The sequence below is a fragment of the Mercurialis annua genome, linkage group LG8 (genome assembly GCF_937616625.2).
Source record: "Mercurialis annua linkage group LG8, ddMerAnnu1.2, whole genome shotgun sequence".
NCBI classification, from domain to species: domain Eukaryota; kingdom Viridiplantae; phylum Streptophyta; class Magnoliopsida; order Malpighiales; family Euphorbiaceae; genus Mercurialis; species Mercurialis annua.
In genome coordinates, this window is record NC_065577.1 from 34,749,935 (window position 1) to 34,768,015 (window position 18,081).

Sequence of the window (18,081 nt, forward strand, 5' to 3'; positions counted from 1 at the left end):
ATATGGACGCTTATTTTTCCAATACATATTTTGTATGATTAGAATTTAAAGCGTGCAATGACAATTTCCATAGAAATATATTAAACTTTTTCTAAATTACTTAGAGGCCGTTTGGTTTAAAGTTGAGAATGAAAATGGGAATCGGAATCGGAATGAGAATGAGAATGATTGTTTTCATTTGATTTTTGTTTCAAAATTATTGTAGGAATGCGAATGGGTAAAGTTTAATTAAAAAAAATATTTTATTTATTAAAAATATTATTTTACATAAAAAAATATTAAAAAAATATTTAAAAAAAATAAAAAAATTATTTTAAAACAAAAATGAAAAATATTATATTAAAAAAATACTAAATTGTTTTGAAAAAAAATATTAAAAATATGTTTTTTTAAAAAAATTAAAAAAATTATTTTTTAGAAAAATATTTAAGAAATATTTTTTATTATTTTAAGTATATTTTTTAAAATAAATATTTAAAAATAATTTTTTTAATAATTTTTTATCTATTTTTTATTGTTAAAATATTTTGTTAAATTTTGATTTCCAATCCCGAAAGTTCATTCCCTTGAGATAAAGGGGGGATGAGTGATTTCTATTGAAGGGGTAATCACATTTTTATTCTCTGCTACAATTTGACAAAATAAATACAAATAATGAGAATTATTCCCATTCTCCCCTTTTTTAGACGAACCAAACAGCCTCTTAGTTTATCCAAAATTAAAGAAGGGTATTATGTTTCAAATTGTTAAAAAAATAAGTTATGTTTTTATTATAACAGAGGTAACAATTTTAAGTTTATCATTAAAACATCAATGAATTATAACTCAAATGGTGTAAAAGGGGAGCATCATTCGGTTAAGGTCGTAGGTTCAATTTCTTCCACATGCGTTCTCCTTTACCAATCATCGAAAGAAAAATGAAAAAAAAATTATCAACAATACACAATTTTATTCATACACCAAAATATCTTACTTTATGGAAGCTTCAAATTTGAAATATTGCTTTAGATTGGTGAAAGAAATTCTGAAGCCCATTCCACATTTCATCTGCCAATTGCTTGTAAGCCCTTTCAGTGAGATGATAAGAATCCCAAAACACAAAATCATTTGAGTTTTCACATAACTCAAACTCATACCCTTCTTTTGGTCTTTTTCCTCCACAACTATAAAATCCTCTATACTTTCCTCTTCCACAGCATGCCATTTTCCCTTCCTTGAATCCTTCATCATTCAATTTTTCACTAATTCACTAAACATTTTCAAAAACTATGTATTTTTATATTAAACTGATTAATTTGGTTTAACCGTTCTTAGGCCAAAAATAATAGAGAGACGAATTATTTATTGCATTACCATGTTTGGAAGGATAGTCTATTCTTTGTTGAAGTTCGCTTTCGAAATCAAACAACGAATATTGGAATCCCTTCATTTGCATTTCTAATTTTAGAAGGAGCGTAGAGAGAAATTTGTTATGTAATGATGTGAGCAACGATGCTTCTTCCAAGCATTTATCATCTCGTGTTTGCATTCGCATAGCAGGAAGACAACCTAATGATGGAAGATTCACGAATGCGAATCTTCGACCTCCTATCTCATAAAATTCCTGAAATTTTAATTAATAACAAGTAGAGATAATAACAAAATCACAGTTAAAATTTCATTTAACACTTGAACTTTTAGATGAATTAGTTGCTAACATGTCGAATATAATATTAAATCATCTATGATTGAAAGATTTACAATTCACTTTTAGACAATCCCATTTCAATAATTAAAATTTAAAACATAAGATAAAACGAGATGGCTTAATGGTATGAAAATATCAAACCTCTCCGACTTTTTAAAATGTTAGATAAATTTCCAGCGAAATGTTCAAATTGTGATATATTTACAATGTTTTAGAGGTTTGAATAGATTTTAAAAGGTCTAATAGTTTTTCCTATTTCGCACCATTAGCCCAAATGAGATTATTAGTTTATATTTTAAGCCCAAAGATGATAAAATAACCATAACGAGTCTCGACTAATAATTAAAAAAATTAAATTAATTGATCATTTGATAACAATATTTTTGAAAAACAGGCTGCATTATATTACTTGCATATTGCATTTAGATTAAGAAAATGTGAAGATTTAAAATACTTACATTAATGACTGTAGTAATGTTGCCAATGACCATGTCAACAAATTTGGAGTAGGGCTTAAAAACTTCAGTGCAATTATCCACAATAGGAACTGTGTAATCATTGCTTCCAATGCTAAATAAGTAAATAGCTTCAGATATCATCTTCTTAGCTTCGTTATAACCCAACTTAGTTATCAACCATGTCTCCACTTTTTTATAGTACCTCAATTGAGTGTGAAGGTCAATCACCTAAAAGAAAAAGGCTTAATTACTTAAAAATCACCCAGCTTATAATTTTTTTTCATTTATACCATGATCTAAGAAAATTTTCAATTGTACCCTATTTTTGATTTTTATGTTTCATCTCTACCCTAATGAGTTGAATTGACCTATTTTCTTTTAAAAAAGTTTAAATTAGTCCTTCATTTTTAACCTATATTCTAATAAAACGTTAATGTTAATCATTTATGTATCTTGTTTTTAATATTTTCATCTTTAAATTAATTAAATTATCAAAAAAATTACTCTTGGGGTACAAACAAAACATAAAAATCGAAAATAGGGTACAATTGAAAATTTTCCTAGGTCGTAGTATAAATGAAAAGAAGTTATAAGGTGAGTGGTTTTTAAGTAATTAGGCCAAAGAAAAATTAAAGTTAAAATATTAATATTAATTTGCAGTGGTAGCATTTCCTTAATTATATAGTTTTAGCAAATGGAAACTTTATTATGATTTATTGGTTCAAGCACTTACCACTAAGGCCACTTTTGGGTTATATAATAGGTCTGGAATAAAACAATCATTCCGTATAGAATAATTATTTCTTACTATTGTTCATGTAATAGTAATTTCATATAGTAAAATCATGGAATTATTATTCAGTAATTTTGTGAAATAAGTATTTTTTTTTAAAAGAAAGTATATCCATTCAATTAATTATAGAATAACTATTCCATTTCATGCGTTCTATTCCATGAGTCAAATATAGTTTCGGGGGTTAAACATTTTTGTGGTTACCGGATTATACATTTTTAACAAAATAGTTACCAACATTTCTTGTGTAACATTTTGATAGCCCAACTAATGTTTTATAGAAATGAGGGGTTACCTGCTCATTTTTTCTTACGTGGCCGCTGATATTTTTTTTCTCTTTCCATGTCATATTGTACATCAGTATTAAAATGACAAACACGTAATAACTAAACAACAAGTTATATGTACAAAATTTAATTTGAAATGAGCGATAAACCTTCTGTTTAAAATAAATTTTAATTAAAGTTATCAAACTGTTACAAATGGAATATTGGTGTCCGTTTTGTTAAAAGTGTATAATTTAGAAATTACAAATATTTTTAACTCTACCACTAGGCAAAAAGCTATAATTGTTCGTTAAAAGGAAATTTTTTCTACTTAACTTATATTCGGATAAGCGTTATGGTTTGTTGGCCAAATAATCAAAAAAGGCCAAACCTTTCATGATTGTTCCACAAAAGTCCAAAACTTTCAATTTTATCCAATTTGTCCAGAAATCAATTATTTGGTTTAAAGTTACATTAATGGAAGAATAGTGGCCGGAAAAAAAATCCGGCCTTGGTGACGGTGGGTGTAAATGTCGGAAAACGGCGGCGGTGTGTCGGAATCGATGAAAAATTTTAAAATAATTGTTACATCAAATGTAAAAAAAAATTAATATTAATTTACTTTTTGAACGGATTTTTTTTGGCGACAGATGGGTGGCAGTGGGCGGAAAAAGGTGGTGGCGGTGGGTGGAGGTTTTTGGTTGAGTAGTTTGATTAAAAAAATTGTTGGAAAAAAATTCTATCGGACGGCGGGAGCGGAATATTTAATTTACTTTAATTTATAATTTTATTTATTTATAGATAATTAAATGAAGAAGAGGGTGAAAATGTGTAAAACAAACCTTAAATATAAAATTGGTAAATATTTTAAAAATTAAGTTGAAAAAAAATTAAAGTTTGAGGGTGTAAATGTTCTTTCAAAATATATCTAAGAACTGAAATGCACCTTTTACCTATTATTTATCATAGTGGCATGCCTTGTCAGCGCCACATAGGCGCCACATAGGCAAAATTGAAATCCAATTGAGGATTGGACAAAATTGAAACCAAATAATCGATTTCTGGACAAATTGGATAAAATTGAAAGGTTTGGACTTTCATGAAAAATCATGAAAGGTTTGGCCTTTTTTTGGTTATTTGGCCTTTACAGTTTTAGTGAGCTATCTTTTGCACATGGCTACCTACTTTCATTTTTTTTTGTAAAATAAAAAAATATAAGGACTAAACATTCATTATAAATAAATTGGATTTCTTTAAAACAAATTTAAATTAATGGGTTTTGTAGATTTTATATAATGATACTTTTATATATTTATATCTAAGATTTAGTTATAAAAATATATTTACCTTTATCTATATAAAATTAAAAATAATAAAATAATTTATTATATTTACTCTTAATAAATATTTTTTATTTAAGTTTATCGTTGTTTGTACTAAAATTAAATTATTATATAATTTTTTTTATATAGAATATCATATTATTAAAAATATTATTTTTATATTTTCTAGAAAAATACATTTTTTTTTCTTAGGAATTTTTCTCATGACGAAGAATATAGAGCAGATTAAACGGAATTTAGATGTGCTAATTCTTATAAAAAATATTTTTTATATAATTTAAAATTAAAATTTATGCTAATTTTCTTACTCTAATTAAAATTTAGTTATTATATTAAATTTAAATAAATTATGTTAACTCTCGTGAAGAATAAAATTAAAATATAAATTATATCAATTTAGATATATTAAAATTAATAAAAATGAAAGAATATGATTATAGCAATTTCCTTATAGAACACTACGAGCTACCGAAATACAAATAAAGGATAAATAAAAAACTAATTGAAAAACAATTAACAAGTAAAATAATTAAATCTCATCTATTAGCATTCCTTTAAAAAATAAAGAAAAAACTCGGTCATAGATAAATACTCCCAATGAATTTTCAAACTATATAAAATATATTTTATACATTATATTTATAAAAAAAATCAATTGTTTATTAAAAAATTCATAATCAACTGAAAAGTTACCAAACAGCAACTAGAACGCGACCAAAGAGAAACATAAAAAAAAAAACAAAGAGCAACATAAAAAAAAAAGTAAGAATATCAAATATCAAGTGAAAATAATTTCACATCACATAATAAATAAAATACAACTCTATTATCTATAAAGAACTTAAGTATATATATTCAAGTTGCACAAAGTACTTTTTATGCATTACCATATTTACGAAAATTAATTAGTTTGTTGAAAAAATTCTACAAATATAAAAAAAAGTAACTGGAATGCAACTGTAATTCACTATAAATATTACAACCCTCATTTTATTTATGGTTGTAACGATGTATTCCGATACTTAGACTTCTTTTGAGGTTTTAGCATTAGTTTTATTTTTTGCATATGCATCTTGTGGTGGAGCTAATATAATCACCATTTACTAAAAAAAACAACAACGTTGTTATGTATATATAATTGAAAAGAATAATGAAATACATAAAATATTCTTTATTCAAAATATTACATTTAGAACTCCTTTTGTTTCAAAAAGTAATATTGAAATAAATTTTGCATAAATATTATATAGATTAATATCTCTAAACCAAATGTACAAAAACGAATAAAGGGTCAATTCACCCCCTCAATTTGGCACGAAATATCAAAAAAGTCATTTTGGACGTTTTTGGATCAAACAGACCCGCAACTTGCGTTTTTCGGTCAAAAAACCCCTCTCCCACTCTCAGTTAAGCAAGTGTGTTACACTCTCTGGAAAAAAATGGAAATTTTTTTAAAAAACCCTCAATATTTTATTTATCTCCTATAATAATTTTTAATTTCTTTTAAATCTCAATTATATTTTTATAATTTTAAAACTTTAATTTTTTTATTTTTTAATAAAAATTTAAGGATCTTTTTCTCCTTTTTTCCCTTCTTCTTCCTTCCTTCTTCTTCTCTTCCACCAAATTCCTCCATTTTCTCCCTTCTTCTTCTTCTTTTTTCCCCTCCACCACCGGACGCCGACGGTCCCGTTCTCAGTCTGAGAACAGATCTGTTCTCAGACAAGAACCGAGCTGTTCTCGTGTGAGAACAGCTCGTTCTCAGACGAGAACAGCCTGTTCTCGTCTGAGAACGATTTCTCAGACAAGAATGACAGCGGAAACGATTTCTGGTGTCCGGGCGGCGGCGGCGAGAGATTTCGGCGGCAGCAATGTTAGATTAGGTTTAGATGTTAAATTTGAATAATTAAGTTTAGTTAGTGTTAATTATAATTTTGATTGTGTTTAATTAGAATTAAATTGTAATTAATTAGAATTAATTTTTGGATTTAGCAATCCCACTCTCTTTTTAGGGTGTTTTTGTGTCAGAGGGGCTGATTTGAGTGAAAAACGCAAGTTGCGGGTTTGTTTGACCCAAAAACGTCCAAAATGACTCATTTGATATTTCGTGCCAAGTTGAGGGGGTGAATTGATCCTTTATCCGTACAAAAACTATAAAACATGAATTTGACAAAATCATAATTTATATTTGATAACAAACCGAGAGAATTCATATTTAGTTATATGAAATGTAAAATTGATGAAAGCATGTATATAAAAACTTATTATAAAATTTGGTTCAGCAATATATGAGCAACTAAAGAGCAATCAACGAGCAACCGTAAATTAAATTAAAAATCGATAATGTCATAAAGCAACTTCGAACTTTGATTTGTTTATTTTGGATGTACTAGGACGACATATTTTATGCACTAGATTATGGTTGTATTCCTTTGCTAGTTTAGTTTATTGTATTCTTAAATTTGAATAATCCTTCTAAATTAAGGAGCTGAAGGAATAATGCCGTAACTTGTAGGCTATGAGAAAATCTACATGAATTGAATTTTTGTTACTTTTTGTAATACGTAGTAGTTCATCAAGTTAACAATTAAAAAAATATCTTAAATGTATTTATTGTGTATTTTTTAATTATATATTTATTTTCAACTTCAATAACGACGATCAAATCGATTGTTTGAATTGATAAGAATAAGGATTAATATAAAACATTATACAATAATTCAGAATTTTATTTCAAATCAATTAGTTAAAAAATATATTTTTTTCTTTGTATACTTTATTATAAGTAAAATAAATAACAAAATATAGATATTCTAATAAAGAAAATTAATATTAAAAAGTCAAATAAAAAGGATAAAAAAATTGAAATAACAATTATTTTATTATATGTATTATTTTTTTATCTTCAAAAATAAGTAAAGAAAAAAAGAAAAATTATAGTTACAAAGAAATAAAATGAAAAAGAGAAGCACATTTGGTAAAGAAATAAAATGAAAAAGAGAAGGATACAAGACAATGTAAAAGAAAGAAGTAGAAATTAAAAAAGGAAAATAGAAAAAACGCACGCTTGATATCTTTTATCTTGAGAAGATATGTTTGCAAAGATTATGAAAAATGGAGTAAAGCGTGTCATTTTCTCTTTATATTTCGATTTTAAGTAGGTCACGTTATTTTTATGAACTCTGATATAAACTACAGTATTTGTATAATGATTTAAAAAGTTGTGATATTTTATAAAAGACAAACAATTTAATAGTATTACATATTTTATGGTTGCTTATGATTATGTAAAGGTTATGTTGTTGTGCCTGAAACATGACCACTTATGTTATGAGATAAGTAAATCATGCCCTCATTTCCATTGTTACAGTACCAGTTTTCAGGAATATGTTTACGCTAAACGAAATAAAAAATTTAATGAATTTTCTTGAAATGTAATATGTAAATTATAGAATTTTGAAACGTGAAAAATTTATTGCGTTTTCAGACTTACTATGGATTTTAGAGATAATATTGATATATTCTAACTCTGATCTCGACTCGAGATTTCAGATCATGACAAAGAGAAAATCAAAAAATATGTGCAAAATGCGAGATTGAAAAAAAGAATGCCTTAGAGTTTATCTATACGGTGGTTTGTATAGAAGATTAACTTTTCTTGTTATTAACAGAGTATAAGATACAACTATATGTTAAAAATTAGGAGGACTTAAATTAAATAAAAAAAATTATTACATTAAAGTGTAATTTGTACAACTCTCATTTGTTGCACCCACTCACTTTGATATGATCACCCACTCACATTCCTTTCTCTCTTTTCTCATATGTCACATACACAAAATGGCATAGCCACCAACCCTTATTTATACCCAATATTTATTACTCCATCCGTTCCAAACATTAGTACACTTTCTCGGTTTCAGACAGTTTAAAAAACATAATTAATGTTCTAATTTTTCACAACTTTATATTCACTTTTTTTTATTTACTCTTATTAAATGTTTTGTCTAATTTATTTTTTAGACTAATGACAATAAATAATAACATTAAATAAGATTAAAATAGAAAAATCAACACTTTAAGTTGTGATTTACAAGAAATGCAGACAACTATTTGGAAAAAAAAGAGACGAAAAGGTCACTAAAATTATTGTGAATTTCAAAAAGGTCACTGAATTATATTTCTATTTGTAATTACGGCTTGCCACATAAACAAAAACGGTGCGCTTTAATGTCAAAACGGTACGTCTTATATGAGTGACATGTCGTTGTAACCAAAGGTATAGTTTAATGAATTCTTTGTAACAAAATGAAGTTTAGTACCCTTTCTGTAATAACAAGTAAGTTTAGTGACTTGGTGTGTTTAATATCTATCATCCACGGGTTGCGGTCATAAGAGCATTAAACTCTATACGTAGCCCGTGAGTGATTATTCTTCTCATTCGTGTCTCCATGATTTTATTTTCAGGATCCAACTTTGAAATTTTTTAATATAAAAATTTAATTTTAAAGAAGTACTGACTCACCGTTAAATCTCGTTGTGATAATGATAATAACTCATTCTCGAGTTGTTGGAGCTTCACATCATTTTTTCGAGCGTGTACTCCGACAAGAGTGTCCCATGCCTCTTTGGGCGTTTCCACGTCCTTGACGTGTTGCAGCAAGTCGTCCTCCACCATCGATAAAGCATATAGAGATTTACCGGTCCTAACCTTCCACTTTTTAAGTTCATCTTGGCTTGTCGGGAGTGTCGTTTCGCGGATATTAAACTCTGTAGATCACTAAGCTTTCCTTAAATACAGAAAGGTCACTAAAAAAACTTTTGTTACAAAATGGTCATTGAACTATAATTTTTATTATAAAGGGGTTCATCCATCTAAAACGTTGCGTTTTATAGCAAAAACGCAACATTTTCGCTTACGTGGCAAGCCAAATTTACAAAACGGAACATAGTTTAATGACCTTTTTGTAATAAGAGGTATTATCTAGTGACATTTTTGTAATTCACGAAAAGTTTAGTGTTGTTTTTGTAACAACATAAACCACTACTAAAATGTTTGCTTTTAGCGACGGATTTTTCCGTCGCTAAAAGCATGAAATCCGTCGGCAAAATCCTCGTCGCAAAATTTTTGGCGACGGACCAAAAAATTTGGCGACGGATTTTTCAGAAATTGCCGACGGATTTTAGCGACGGATTTAAATCCGTCGCTAATTACCGACGGATTTTAGCGACGGATTTAAATCCGTCACTAATTACCAAAAAAAAAAATTAAATTAAATCGTAAAATAAATTATTATTATTTAATCGGTCACACTCCGTCAACCTCCGTCCCCCACCCGTCCCCCACCCGTCCCCCGTCGCCCTCGGTTACCCATCCGTTGCCTCCATCACCCACTCACAATTTTTACAAACTTCCCAGTAGGTCACCCATCCTTCCCACTGCTCCCACTCATTGCTCTTTAACTTTGAAGTTCTCCCGCGCATATCTCCACCTGAACCAGCTCAGCTTCTTGTTATATATATATATATATATTTATATTTAAATGTAACTAAAAATGACAAATACTTCCTCCCACATTTTAATATAATTATTTTTTATAATTAATAGTTATTTTAAATAATTATTAATGAATAAATAAATAACAATATTTTCAATATATATATATATTTATGTTATATTTAAATAATATTATATATAATTAAAAAAATAATTATTATTTTTTCTTTAATAATTTTTTTTCTAAATAATTTTTTGACAAAAAAATTATTTAATTTAATAATTTTTTTACGATTTTTTTTATTTTTTGGTAATTAGTGACGGATTTAAATCCGTCGCTAAAATCCGTCGGTAATTAGCGACGGATTTAAATCCGTCGCTAAAATCCGTCGCTAAAAACATATTTTGCGACGGATTTGAAATCCGTCGCTAAATACATCAAAAATAATTGGCGGGAGTGTTCCCGCCAACTTTAGCGACGGATTTTCCGTCGCTAAAGCTGGCGGGAACACTCCCGCCAATTTAAATGACAATTTAGCGACGGATTTCAAATTCGTCGGTAAAAAAAAATTAGCGACGGATTTTGAATCCGTCGCTAAAATCCGTCGGTAAAACACAGTTTTTTAGTAGTGAACATTTTTGTAGTAAAAGATATAGTTCAATGATCATTTTGTAACAAAAGTTTTTTTAGTGATCTTTCTGTAATTTGAGTAAAGTCTAATGATCTACATAGTTTAATATCCGTCGTTTCGCTCTCTCCAACACTCTCCCGTAAATCTTGACCGAGCAAATAAAATTGCATACGAGTACTCCATGGGATATAATTATTAGCATTGAGCTTTCAAGGGTACTTACCGAATTGAAAAAATGCAATTAAAAAAATTAAATTGACATTAGTTGGTGGCTTTATTAAAATATTAAAAAAATACAAAATAATAGTGATAAACTATAATTTTATGTGTTTTTGTTGCGAATATTTTGATTTAATCGTTATGGGATTACGTAAATTATGGTTTGCTTATGCCCTGATTCGTTGAGTTTGTTAAAATTTCTTTAGGAATAAGCATTTGCGTAATGGAGAGCCAAATGAATCGAAATTGCAATAGAATTCGTCATTTCAGAGTCGACCTTACCTGCAGCTTCACCTGCCAGCAGAATCGTCCAAGAGGCAGATTCAATACTCAGCCGGACCTACCCAGTGGAACCGGCTAGAGGTTCGGTCAACTCACTGCCGAGAACCCGAAGCCAGCCGGACCTGCAGCTTGATCTGCCCAGCAGAACTGGTCAGCAGGTCCGGTTATGCACTAAAAATAATCTGTTTTTATTAGGTTTCCTTGAGGCTTGGGATTATAAAAGGCAAAAAGAGGAGCTGAGTTAGGGTTCGCTTTTTACACAACTCAGAGACCTTCGAAGCAGCCACAAGGAGGAAAAAGAACAATTGAACATCGAAGCTAGAATTCTTGAAGATTGAAGGAAGAAATCAACTGCAATTAATCTAACCTGGAATCGAAAGAGTTTTTCCTTATTTTCTTTTCAATGAATTCTTTCAATTCTATTTTTGCTTTCCAGTCTCAGATTATGTGTAGCTAAACTTTTACATTAGAGCCAGAGATGTAGTTTAATTGTGGGATTCATTGTTATTTTATGGATTGAAGTTTTATATTAGCAAGATATTGTTTAATATCGTGTTTCAGTAATTAATTCTCGTGTTCATCGTTGTTTGATTGTTTGATCATCAATTGAACTTTATCTAGAATTTATGTGAAGTATTGAGAGATGAAACATCAATTCTGAACTAGAATTAATTCGCATAACTATCATAGGATAGAGATATACCTACGGATTTGTGTATGACATATGGGTTGTAACCCTTTGTCATTCAATTAAATTAGGGTTTGGATTGAGAAATTAAACTCACTTTAATTGAATAGGCTTTCTTAATTCGAGAGAATACTAAATAAATTTTGAATACCGTCATTGAATTACATCAATTCCATAGATGACAATGTATCTTATGATTAAGTGAATCCCGAAACTCTAGTGTTATTTGCCATTAATTTATCTTTACATATTAATTTATGTCGTTCTATTTACTTTAGTTAATTTGCTTAAATAAATTCAATTCAAATTTATAATTCTCTTAGCTATAATTAATATAAATAGTAGTTGATCTGTTGTGTCTGTGGATACGATCTTATTTGCTACGATTATATTATGTAGGCATTGCATTTTTAGCTATCAAATAGCTTTATGTACATATCAATCTTAGTTGCTTTATCATATTAAAATATTAACCACAAAGTACAAAATATTATTTAAAGCTATCTTGGTGGCTTTATATATTAAAATATTAAAATAATAGTCTATAATAAATACAAAATAATAAATAACTTATATACACTTGACCTCTATGTTTTGTTTTTAAGTTAACCACTAAGTACTTTATCAAGAACAACTTGATAAATAAATATTTGTTTAATAAGTACTTAATTACTAAGTATCCATTATAAAATTCTTTCATTCACATAACAATTAACATAATCATAGTAAGAGATAATTAAACATTGATATAATTAATAATTTCAAATTCAAGTGCTAAAATATTACTAAAATTCAAAAAATAATAACAAGAAATTATAAAAGAAACCCAAACTAAAGTTACATTATATTTTTTAATTCATTAGTTTTTCTCAATAAGAACAAAATAGATCTATTTTTACCACTAGAAGCGGATTAAACTAAAATTTTAAGTTTCTCAATAATTAAAAACCATTTCTTCTATAATTGAAGTCGGACATAGCAAATGTTTTAATTATTTTTTTCAAAAATTTAAAGCATAATCGGATTGAAAAGCTCTATGTTTAAGAATTTTAGTTCAAGTAAAATCAAAAGTCAATAGTTTAGAATAGATCTGTGAACTAGCAATACAGTAATCAGTAGACTTACATAGCCTAGATAAGTTTCCACCAACGCTCCTGCCCCAGACGATGCGAAATTCACCCCGAAGAATTCTCGACTTTCGAATCCAGGTTGTAGAAAAGGTGGAATCAGCGGAAGATTTGCATACTCGGCTGCAAAAATAATAATTTTTAAAATTCACGAGAGATAATAAATCATTAATTATCCAAAAAATAAGGAAAACGTAGTGGTTACGGATTTTTTTACTAATAAAGTCGGATATCAAACGACCATCGGAAAAACGCCCGGTGGGGAAGTTGAAGTATGTTTGTCCGTAAGGCCAGAAATTTGCTTGTTTCTGAGTAGTTGTGTTGATATAATTATTGTTTCCAACGTCAAAAAATGAATCACCAAAGATGAAGAGGGAAACCGGTTTGTTTGGCTGCTCATTCTCTGCATTTGAAGTTGAAATTAAGACTTGGTAAACGAAAATAAGAAACATAGAGCTTAGGATTCTTGCCATGGGAAGAATTCATAAAAATATTGAAACTAATAATACAATTAATCATTGCTAACTTAGATCTAGGTAAAATAATAAGATATTTAAATCATATATGTTTTAAACGATGTTGGTTGACAAATTATATATTATAAAGAAGCATCTATAATAAATGAAATAATTGATATTAGAGAGATCCTATATCTAAATAGTTGGGGTAGGTTAAAACCCTGGATAATTAATTCTGAGGACATCCGAACTATTATTGTATTATTTTATTTTGGTGATCGAATTTGATTTTATTAAATAAATAATATATATATTAAAAAAAATTAAATACACCAAAAATTACCGACTTTTGCGTGTTTTGATATTTAACATAATATTTTAATTTGGGCAAAAAATACATGAATTTTTAAAATTTTGCAATTAAAGCAACGGCGCCATTTTGGATCTAAAATGACACCGTTTTAGATTAAAACGGAACCGTTTTAGATGTAAACGGACACTAATTTTCAAAGAAAACACACACGTGGTCTTAATTGTAAAAAAATGCAAAATTCATGTTAAATATATTAGAAATATTGGTGGGAGTATTTAATTATAAATCGGTGAGAATGTGACAATCCACCCACATGCTTATGAGAGTGTTTAGGTTCAACCACTAGAACTAGTTAATAGGTGGTTGAACCTTTACACTTATAAACTCATTTATATTTATTCTCCTAAACAATGTGGGATTATCTTTAACAAAATATGTCAAAATTAAAAAATTATGTTAAATATTAAAAATATGTGAAAGTTGGTGATTTTTGGTATATTTAAGCCTATTAAAAACCACAAGGAGTGGCAAAATATCATTTCTCAAAGTTTTCGCACACAAAGTGATACGCACAAGATGACACACTAGAGATTATGACTAAGAGAAACGGCCAAAGGAATAAAAGTCATAATTCAGAGAAAGACAAAAATACGGATTTCTAAAGAAATCCAAACCCAAATAAGAAAAATCCCTATAACAAATCTTAAAAAGAAAAATAGTCTTCGAAAAACAGTTAAAGATCACCACCTATTTGCTAGAGACTTTGTTATGCAAAACATTATTCCGCATTTTTAAATTTCCCACACCATCAGAAACCAAAAAACTTCTCCTGACTTCCAATAAGCTCCTCTATGAAATCCACAAAATAGCTAGAAAAGGTCCAAGAAAAATCTAACTTCTACAGAACATCACACCAAATAATTCTAGCGAAACGATGGTGAATAATAATACGAGCTTGTGTTTCCACCATTCCGCATAATGAGCACAAAGAATTCTCACCTGAGATAGTAGAACGAGTTACCGAAAAATCGAAAGATGGAACTCTATTATGCAAAGCAAGCAGAAAAAAAAACTTTGAATTCAATTGAAAGTATAGCATAGCAATGGAGATGCTAATTTTATTCTAGATGATAAACTTAGAATTGTGAGCTTGAACATAAGAATGGAGATGCTATAACGTCTTAAAACTTAGGATTAGATCGTTACAAACATCATATTTTGAAATTTAATATACCAATATTTCTTTTCTTTTCTTTTTTATTATTATTTTTATTTCATCTTCATAGTTAAATATATTTGTATATAATTTTAAAATACATCTAATTATTAGCGTTGATTAAAAAAATTATAACTCTTTTTAATATGTGCATAAAAAAAATAAGTAAATAGAAGGAGTAGAATCCAAATTACAGGGACATGATAATTTGGAAAAGGTCAACGAAAATAAGGTATTGTAATAGTTTTTTTTATATAATTAGAGAAGGGTAAGCGTTTGTGGGAGGAATCGATTACATGATCTAGCAGATTACTGCTCAGTATTAATACTATTTGAGCTATAACTATAACTCATTGTAATTATTGTAATAGTTTAAAATAAATATAAGAATCGGTTGACTCAAATACTGATAATGGATAGCGTCCAATGTGACAGCTATGGGTGCCTGAGAACAAACAAACCCAACAAACGACCGCCCAATAATTCGAAGAGTCAAAAAAACAATAATTCATTTAATAAGAATCGGTTTATTCAATACTCGGAAAATGGATAGCGTCAAATGTGACGACTGCTGGCTGCTTGAGAACAACAAACCCAACAAACAACCGCTAATCATTTTATGGGTCAATTTTGATGGCATTAATAAAATCTAAAATTAGATATTGAATAGAAGTGTTGAATATAATAATTTTAGAATGCTAAGAAATTAATATTGTTATTAAATATGTTTTAATGTATGATTGAGCTCATTAACTAATAATTGTGACAATATTGGTATTAAATATTAAATCTATATAGAGATAAAATAAGCAATTATACTTATAAAGGATATATGATAAAAGGAGTTTATAATTAGAATGAGCTACAAAAAAATACTTTTTTTGTTCCATTTTATTTGACACTTTTTATCTTATTATATATTAAAAAAGGATTAATGTCAAAAAAATTATGAATTTTATACGTTTTTTTATTTTAATCACGTAGTTTAAATATTCTCATTTCCATGCACGAACTAGCACTTTTTCTCAAATTCATGCACGGTGCTGAGGTGGCACTCATGCATTGGTGTAAAATGGCCTCCACCGCAGCGAATTACACCAATGGAGCCGTGACACCTCAGTACCGTGCATGAATTTGAAAAAAAGTGTTAGTTCGTGTATGAAAATAAGAAAATTTAAAATACGTGATTAAAATGAAAGAATGTATATAATTGGTTAATTTTTATAAAATTAACTCTAAAAAACAATAAATATTATAGAAGCATATTTTGAGAATATGATGTCGATAAATACATCATCAATTCTATTTATCAACGTACATAATATAGTAATCAATGTTAAGGCTAAAAAAATGCATTTTAATTATATAAAAGTGATATTTTCCTCGGGATATTAAAAAATATAAAAAGTGGCATACAAAATAAAATGGAGGGAGTTTTATTTTATATTTATCATAAAATATATAAATAACAAATAAAAAAAATATACAGTAAATAAGATGGAGGGAGTTTTATTTTTACTATTACACTTTAATGTAAGAAATTTTTAATTTTATTCTATTTTGTCCTATTGTATTTTAATTATATTCTAAAATATTAAATTAACTTCTTTTCACTTGAAAAAAATCTAAAATAAATCTTATTTTTAACCTATATTCTAATTAGACAGTAATATTATTAATAATACAAAAAATCCTTCTTCTTCTTCACTAAATTCAAAAAATAATAATAATCTTTTTATTTAAAATATATTAATTATCAATAACTTATTAAAATAAAAAACAGTAAGAAAATATATTTTGCACAAAACCATATCGATTTAAAAAATAACAACAATATTTAATTTAACACAAATAAATATTATTATTTTATAAAAACCACCTCTGCTCTTTGAAAGAATTTCCAAAATTAGTTTAAAATCAATTAAAATTAAAATTAATTTAAAATACACCTCCGCTATCTCGGAGAAGACAAATTGTGATCTGTTTGTCTCCTCCGAGAAGACGCCAGTGGCTTTTGCCGGAGTGGGAGCCGGAGTGACAGTCGGAGTGCGAAAAGATGTTATTCCGAATAATAATTTTGAAAAAAATTATATCGGGATAAATTCGGGGTAGTATGGTGGATAGTTCGGAAGCGGTTTTTATTTAATTAATTTTTTAACAAAATTTAATTTTTTTTAATAATTATTCTTTCATGAATTATTTGAACGTTTTTAAAGTTTAGGAACTTGTTTGTTTTTTTTCAAATAAAAAAGAATATAATAATATTTTTCTATTTAGTTGTTTGAACTTTTCATTCTTAAAGCAATTAAATTGTCAAAAAAAATTAATTTGGAATACAATTGAAATATAGAAGAGTAAATTAGAGTAAAATTGAGGATTGTTTTAAATTAGGATGTAATTGTAAAAAGGGCTAAAGGTAGGTGGAGGAGTGAGAATTTATCCTATTAAATTAATTTAATAAGATAAAATAGGATAAAAGATTCAGTATGGCTGATCATGATAATATAGTGATTCTATTCCCCATTCGTTGTTAGTAAAAATTGTAGATTAACTTAATTAAATTTAAATTCTTTGAATTACACATTTCATTTAAAATAAATAGTGCAGATGCCGAACTTGACCTTTCATGTTTAGCCGAATTTAAAAGGATCCTAACTTATATTTTTAAAAAAGTTTGAAAATGTTTTTTAATAAAAATATTGATATGAAATTTAGAGTAGAAAATTAATGTACAAGAAAAATAATAGCTCATTATAACATGTGTTGAAATATGATTTTTAAATTATAAGATAATGGTTTTTCAAAAAAAAATAAAAAGTTATGAGATAATGGTCAATTCTAATTTTGATTCTTTAATTCTTTTTTTTAAATAGTCCAATAATGAATGGGACCCTAATGCTAACATGGTATGGAAAGAGCAGTTATGCCACTGCTTCTTACCATGAATGGATCTTTTGTCTATACTTCCGCATTTTAGTAATTAAATACCAATTTTTTTTTTTTAAGAATAATATATTTATTAAAGCTATTAAAAGGGGCAAAGACCTTTTTTCAAAAAATTTGTACAAGAAGTGGCACGCATAAACTGGCATATTAAAAACT

The 18,081-nt window shown here is 27.7% G+C and overlaps 1 protein-coding gene across 1 annotated transcript; it reads right to left on the reverse strand.

The window, feature by feature from the left end:
• Nucleotides 1-861: 861 nt before the first annotated feature.
• LOC126660967 (GDSL esterase/lipase 5-like) lies at nucleotides 862-13,560 on the reverse strand. The gene is made up of 5 exons (XM_050354692.2): nucleotides 13,210-13,560; nucleotides 12,991-13,115; nucleotides 2,146-2,373; nucleotides 1,354-1,603; nucleotides 862-1,221 (listed from the first exon to the last, which is right to left on the reverse strand). Exons 1-5 carry the CDS (start codon nucleotides 13,463-13,465, stop codon nucleotides 986-988), a joined length of 1,095 nt encoding a protein of 364 aa, XP_050210649.1. The 5' UTR covers nucleotides 13,466-13,560; the 3' UTR covers nucleotides 862-985.
• Between the last annotated feature and the right edge of the window lie 4,521 nt (nucleotides 13,561-18,081).